This window comes from Schistocerca serialis, chromosome 12 (assembly GCF_023864345.2).
Source record: "Schistocerca serialis cubense isolate TAMUIC-IGC-003099 chromosome 12, iqSchSeri2.2, whole genome shotgun sequence".
Classification (NCBI taxonomy): Eukaryota; Metazoa; Arthropoda; class Insecta; order Orthoptera; family Acrididae; genus Schistocerca; species Schistocerca serialis.
Genome location: NC_064649.1, coordinates 27,287,078 through 27,294,946, shown reverse-complemented (window position 1 = coordinate 27,294,946; position 7,869 = coordinate 27,287,078). Strand labels below are relative to the sequence as shown.

Below are 7,869 nucleotides of genomic sequence, written 5' to 3'. Positions count from 1 at the left end.
GATGTCACAGCCTTTAAACAGTGTCAGTCAGGGGGAGATAAAAACGCAGTCTTTCACATAACCCCACAGATAAGTCACAAGGTATGATATCTGGAGACCTGGGAGCTCATCGGTGATGTTCATTTTCTTCTGCTGCTCCTCCTCCTCCTCCTCCTCCTCCTCCTCCTCCTCCTCTTCTTCCAATCCAACATCCTATAATCGTGTCATTCAGGAAACATCGGACATGCTTAGAAACATTCATCTGCTGCACCTCTTCCAATCCATCATTTTGGAGAAGGGTCATTTAGGTAATGTGAGATATGCTTAGAGAAATTCTTTCTGTGTAGATTTTCAATGCCCTTACAAAAATACATTTTACATGGAAATCAATGTACTGTGTTGTAGTAAAATGTGGAGAAATGGAAAATATAGCATTTTTCCCTTCTCAATTACATGTTAAATGTTAACACTTTGCTTCTGTCTCTGACCTAAAACAAGTAAAGTGATCCTTGATATATTTTTTCATGTGAACTGACATCTGAAATATATAAAAAAATTGAACAAGAATTTTTAACTGTTGGTTTTCTGCACTCTAAACATTTGACTAAATCCTGCAGGCAAGTAACTACTTCATGGAGATTTTACTTTTTGTGTGGGGTCACAGGCGTGTAGATGTAATTGTTCATAAATAATCCTTGCTTTATAAATATCACCAAATGCATTATTTTTTCCAGTGACTGTGGGAGCCCAACAGGAGTGGATCAGTCTCTGTTACCAGCCTCCAACAACAGTGGCTCTACCTCAAACTCCCCTGTTGATTCCGATCTGAACCCCAACAGTGTTGATGCCGGAAGCTTAGCTAATCTCATAGTAAGTACTCAAAGAGTAGAAAATCAATAAAGGCACACACATGTTCTAAAAAACAGTAAAACTAAGTGTGTAGACATTATTAAAGATGATCTCAATTATTACTGTGAATAAAATATGAAGCAGTTTATTTTCTGTTATGGAAAAAACATATTTGAAAAACAGGAACTGAAAGGTAACAATCATACGTACCTGCTAAATTTTGATCTTATCATAAAGATTACTGTGAAGTATCCTCTTGGCTATTTCCTCTCCTTTAAACTTTAAATAGAACATTTTGCTCTTTTCTGAGTACCATTTTTTCGTACTTTTAACTTGTCTTTTTGATAACTCCAGTATGCAAAGTATGTTCAAAAGTAATGTGAATTTTGTAATTTGTTGTGTTATATTACACTCATGTAACTTTTCCCCCTATTATGTTGACAATGTATGCAAAATAGATGTACAATATTAGCCATATCAAATATATAATCCGTTCACTGATTTCTGGAAGAAAGATTATCACCACAGAGGCTGTTCTGTTGCTTGATAACTCGTGTTCACATCTTGATAGTATTCTTGTATCAGATGGTGGTCTCATTGTAACTAAGTTCTTACTTCCTTATGTGACTGGCATTATACAACCGAAGAAATATTTGTTTCAATAAAATGGTGCTACTGGGCTGGTCTACTGAGAATACTAGTTGATGAGGATGATTCGGTAGCGTTCCGGAAGTAGTTGGCAATTCTAAATGCCGTACATGGGATTTCTAATGCCTGGCTGAGAGTTGAGCCACATACACTTGTTTGTCCTGTAGGTCATATGGATCAGATGGAGTTTGTCCAGTGGCATTAATGCTGTAAGAAAAATGCGAAATTCTATATGAAAAAAATGTCAAGTCCTCTGCAGTACCTACACACAGAACTTGGATAAACTTTTGAACAAAGAATACGTCTTCGAAAATATCTCGATTATGTTTGTTTTTTGGTTATTTGTGTGTCTTCTCCCCCATGTTAGCCAAAATAATCGGGAGTGCCATATTTCCTCGAATCTAAGCCGCACCTGAAAAATGACTCGAAATCAACAAAAAAAAATTTTCCCGAATCTAAGCCGCACCTGAAATTTGAGACTCGAAATTCAAAGGGGGAGAAAAGTTTTAGGCCGCACCTCCAAATCGAAACAAAGTTGGTCCATTGTAATATGAGACACAATGTAGGTTGAATGAATGACGATACAGCTACAGTAGTCATAAGCTTAGCAGTTCAGCTTTACCAGGTAGCCATTGCTATGCGTCAGGTGCTCCGTCCGTATTTATACGGGTACCCTTCCTTTTTCACGCGCTTCGTCTGGTTTGAATTGATTGCTTATTTTCTTTGATCTGATAAGTGGCATTCTTTGTTATAGGTGTTTACGTCACTCTAAGCTGAAAATGCATTACTGTACTGTGTCGTGCATTGTTTGTCACATTCTGCTCGCGGCAAGACTTGCTTTTGTGCGTGCTGCCACCGCTTATAATAAAAAAATAGAGCTCTGAACGAGAGTTTAGTGAAAATGTTTCTCCGTTTGAAAATCTTTGCAGACGCCTCTTTAGTACATTACATTCTGCTCAGAAATTAGTCATCTTAGATTTAAAAATCTAGTGAATTACTGTGCTCAGTTTCTGACTGTATCACTATTAGGCATAAGAATAACATGAATATAAACATGACATGATACGTATATTCTTCAGAGTTTGCTGTTGTCTCACTCTAGTTTTGTAGGATTTAAATAAGATAGCAGCAAACACGAAAGAATACATGGCAAAATGTTTATATTCATATTATTCTTATGCTGAAGAGAATACTGCATGTGATTCACAATTCATAAAAGTTCCTATTAACACCTATCTCTTCTCACAGGTAGGAAAAAAATTCAGTTGGCCATACTGACAAACATCCCAGTCAGTCTTGCCAGTTGGATTTTCGTAGTACAGTAAAATGCTGCTACATTCTAAGATGAAAAATACGGAATTTGTATTTACATAGTTGGATAATGTATGAACATGCAGTGCTCGAAACTCAGGGTGGAGGAAAAAGCTAGTCTTCCACTTTTTTTAAATTTATTTACTGACTCAGAGGTTTTGGCGCCAGTATTTATCTTTGTGCCTACAAAGCATGCCTGTGTAGTGCTACATATATTAGATGGCAGAAGTTATTTGTGGCGGCACCTACCAACATTTTTGAGAACTTCCGCTTACTTTGCACTTGATTATAAGCTGCAGGCGGTTTTTTGGATTGCAAAAACTGGAAAAAAAGTGCGGCTTAGATTAGAGTAAATACGGTATACTGTGTATGAGCTTTCAGAAAAGCTTACAGGGAAAACTCAAAATATTATTCTGTAAAGAGCATTTCCCTCAGGTACACTCTTTGTACACAGATATTGTCTTGATAGCTTCATGGGGACACTACAGTTATCTCCTAGCACTTGCTAAGTTAGTGTTATATTCTCTTTGATTACCAAAATCTGTTGAAGCAGCATTTTGAAAAAAGATATCTCCCTTGTTATGTTTCCAGAACTATCTATCCCTCTACAGAGGAAATGAGCAACAGCAAGAACAGCAGCAACAGGATCAAATGACATCACTAAGATTTTTACAGCAGCAACAACATAATCTGCAAGTAAGTTGAAGAGTCATGCCTCCAATAAACATACATTAAGTTGTCCCAGCTGTTGGGTGTAGCTTATGGCAAAACCTGTATTCATTTACTTGTTACTTTCTCATAAAAATGTGCATAAGTTGTGTGTAAACCTTGCTGCTGGGTTACCTGTAACCAGTGGTACGATCAGCATGTCTTAGGTCAATAATGCATTACCAGTAAAGTTGTCGTCACTTTCCTCATTCTTCAATGTGTCTTCAAAGTTGTCTGTAATTGCATCATGGATGATTTTTTTTGAAGGTGCATGGTTTGTTGTGTATGCATTTTATCCCTTTAGCAAGCTGTATCTAGTGAACAGTGTGAAAACAAAACAATTATCTCAACAGTCTTGAAATTAATATGTGAATACATTTCCAAATTCAAAGGAATGACAGATATTTTCACATATTTTGTTAAATTGCGTTCTTGCCCGTCTGTCAGTTTAAACTAAATAGCAAAATTTGCACTGAACTACTTAGCTATGAAAAGAAGTGTATGATGTGTGGAATGTACTTTGTGCACTGGTGCCATTCTCCCTTTTCCTTCTGTCATGAATGTTTCGCAGAATGAAAGATCACTGGTAAGCGTCCATGTGAACTTGAATCTATCTAGTTTTTGTGTTGATCATCCTTTCCTGGAGATGTACATAGAAGTTAGTTAGGTTAAGGGAAACTGAAATAAATCTGAAATTTACCATGTCTGTTGTAACCTCATCAAAATGTTTGAAATTGATCGGGGGAATATACAGGGTGTTTACAGAAAGGTATGGCCAAACTTTCAGGAAACATTCCTCACACACAAATAAAGAAAATATGTTACGTGTACATGTGTCCGGAAACGCTTAATTTCCATGTTAAAGCTCATTTTAGTTTCGTCAGTATGTACTGTACTTTGTCGATTCACCACCAGTTGGCCCAATTGAAGGAAGGTAATGTTGAATTCGGTGATTGTGTTGACATGAGACTCATTGCTCCACAGTACTAGCATCAAGCACATCAGTATGTAGCATCAACAGGTTAGTGTTGATCACGAACGTGGTTTTGCAGTCAGCGCAATGTTTACAAATGCGGAGTTGGCAGATGCCCATTTGATGTATAGATTAGCACGGGACAATAGCCATGGTGCGGTAAGTTTGTATCGAGACAGATTTCCAGAACGAAGGTGTCCCGACAGGAAGACGTTAGAAGCAATTGATCGGTGTCTTAGGGATTATGGAACATTCCAGCCTACGACTCGCGACTGGGGAAGACCTAGAACGACGAGGACACCTGCAATGGACGAGGCAATTCTTCGTGCAGTTCACGATAACCCTAATGTCAGCATCAGAGAAGTTGCTGCTGTACAAGGTAACGTTGACCACATCACTGTATGGAGAGTGCTACGGGAGAACCAGTTGCTTCCGTACCATGTACAGTGTGTGCAGGCGCTATCGGTAGCTGATTGTCCTCCATGGGTACACTTCTGCGAATGGTTCATCCCAACAATGTGTCATTTCAGTGCAAATGTTCTCTTTACGGATGAGGTTTCATTCCAGCGTGATCAAATTGTAAATTTTCACAATCAACATGTGTGGGCTGATGAGAATCCGCACGCAATTGTGCAATAATGTCAACACAGATTTTCTGTGAACATTAGGGCAGGCATTGTTGGTGATGTCTTCATTGGGCCCCATGTTGTTCCACCTACGCTCAATGGAGCACGTTATCATGATTTCATACGGGATACTCTACCTGTGCTGCTAGAACATGTGCCTTTACAAGTATGACACAACATGTGGTTTATGCCCGATGGAGCTCCTGCACATTTCAGTCAAAGTGTTCGTACGCTTCTCAACAACAGATTCGGTGACTGATAGATTGGTAGAGGCGGACCAATTCCATGGCATCCACGCTCTCCTGACCTCAGCCCTCTTGACTTTCATTTATGGGGGCATTTGAAAGCTCTCGTTTACACAACCCGGTACCAAATGTAGAGACTCTTCGTGCTCGTATTGTGGACGGATGTGATACAATACGCCATTCTCCAGGGCTGAATCAGCCCGTCAGGGATTCCATGCGATGGAGGGTGGATGCATGTATCACCGCTAACGGAGGACATTTTGAACATTTCCTGTAACAAAGTGTTTGGGTCACGCTGGTACGTTGTGCTGGCAGGTCGATAGACACACAAACATACACATGAAATTAAAGCTTTCGCAACAGACTGTTGCCTCCTCAGGAAAGAGGGAAGGAGAGGGAAAGACAAAAGGATGTGGGTTTTAAGGGAGAGGGTAAGGAGTCATTCCAATCCCGGGAGCGGAAAGACTTACCTTAGGGGGAAAAAAAGGACAGGTATACGCTCGCTCGCGCGCGCGCACACGCACGCATATCCATCCGCACATACACATACACATACACATGCACTTACATAGACACAAGCAGACATTTGTAAAGGCAAAGAGTTTGGGCAGAGATGTCAGTCGAGGTGGAAGTACAGAGGCAAAGATGTTGTTGAAAGACAGGTGAGGTATGAGCGGCGGCAAATTGAAATCAGCGGAGATTGAGGCCTGGCGGATGAGAAGAGAGGATATACTGTAGAGCAAGTTCCCATCTCCGGAGTTCAGATAGGTTGGTGTTAGTGGGAAGTATCCCGATAACCCGGACGGTGTAACACTGTGCCAAGATGTGCTGGCCGTGCACCAAGGCATGTTTAGCCACAGGCTGATCCTCATTACCAACAAACACTGTCTGCCTGTGTCCATTCATGCGAATGGACAGTTTGTTGCTGGTCATTCCCACATAGAAAGCTTCACAGTGTAGGTAGGTCAGTTGGTAAATCACGTGGGTGCTTTCACACGTGGCTCTGCCTTTGATCGTGTACACCTTCCGGGTTACAGGACTGGAGTAGATGGTGGTGGGAGGGTGCATGGGACAGGTTTTACACTGAGGGCGGTTACAAGGGTAGGGAAGGTGGTTTGGGGATTTCATAGGGATGAACTAAGAGGTTACGAAGGTTAGGTAGACGGCGGAAAGACACTCTTGGTGGAGTGGGGAGGTTTTCATGAAGGATGGATCTCATTTCAGGGCAGAATTTGAGGAAGTCGTATCCCTGCAGGAGAGCCACATTCAGAGTCTGATCCAGTCTCGGAAAGTATCCTGTCACAAGTGGGGCACTTTTGGGGTTCTTCTGTGGGAGGTTCTGGGTTTGAGGAGATGAGAAAGTGGAGCGAGCGACAGTGTATACCTGTCCTTTTTCCCCCCTAAGGTAAGTCTGTCCGCGCCCGGGATTGGAATGACTCCTTAACCTCTCCCTTAAAACGCACATCCTTTCGTCTTTCCCTCTCCTTCCCTCTTTCCTGATGAAGCAACTGTTCGTTGCGAAAGCTTGAATTTTGTGTGTATGTTTGTGTGTCTATCGACCTGCCAGCACTTTCGTTTGGTAAGTCACATCATCTTAGTGGTGCATATGAAGAAACAAGTCCTGGTGAATTTTATCAGACTCTTTCAAGCGTCTGACCTTGTGCTCTATCAGTTGTCATAGTGGAAGCTATTTTCATTGGGAGTTGTTCCTTATCATTTGGAAAGGTGCGACTGGATCAGAAGGTGTGAGTTTAATGCACGGGATGAGCAAAATTTCATCCAAGTCAATGAATTTAGCAGTGATATACTTGCCAAAACAGTTACCTCTAATTTTTCACCATTAATTAATCCCTTCGTAGTGGTTAGATTTCTAATTGACATAATAATAGCAATTTTTAGGGTAATGAGGAGGTAAATGGCACAAATTAAGAGTTCAAAAATTTTACAGGGCACAGTTGACCATTCTTTATTTCTTCATGTGGAATAGAATCAGAACTGGGGTAGAAAAGTCATTTTTTTGACATGGAATCACCATTGAGTAGGATTGCAAAATACTTTGTTAGTTGATTTCTGTGGCATATAATATGGTGGTAATAAGAGTATCATAATTGCTGAAACAATGTTTAGGAATTTTGATTGCTTCATTGAATTAGTGTTTGATTTTCTAAGTCACCATTAGCGAATATATGTAACCATTCAGTGAAAACAGGATCATTTACCCCTCATGTTTTGGGTCAACTTACGAATTTTAACATGAAACCATAGTAGTTTTGACAGTGGCTAACAATGGGTAATACTTCATGGAAATCTCCACCAAACAGAATTATTTTGCCTTCATAAGAGAGAGACTATTATTCATAGTGTCCCTCAAAAGTTGAATGACACTTATTAATGCATCTTAGGAGCCATTGGAATCTTGTCCCAAATGATTTCGGCATTTTGTCATGTCCTATTTACATTTATTTGTACAAATATTTAACAGGTTTGATTGAATACCAATTATAAGAGATTGAAATAACAGTATTATCCA

The 7,869-nt window shown here is 40.1% G+C and overlaps 1 protein-coding gene across 1 annotated transcript in view; it reads left to right on the top strand.

Annotated features, from left to right (window-relative positions):
* The first annotated feature begins 223 nt into the window (after nt 1-223).
* LOC126428370 (cytoplasmic polyadenylation element-binding protein 1-B) overlaps nt 224-7,869 on the top strand; it is a 52,495-nt gene continuing 44,849 nt past the window's right edge. Inside the window, exons 1-2 of the mRNA XM_050090298.1 lie at nt 224-292; nt 3,379-3,483. Coding sequence (XP_049946255.1) covers nt 224-292; nt 3,379-3,483 — 174 coding nt within the window. The remainder of the gene's footprint in view (nt 293-3,378; nt 3,484-7,869) is intronic.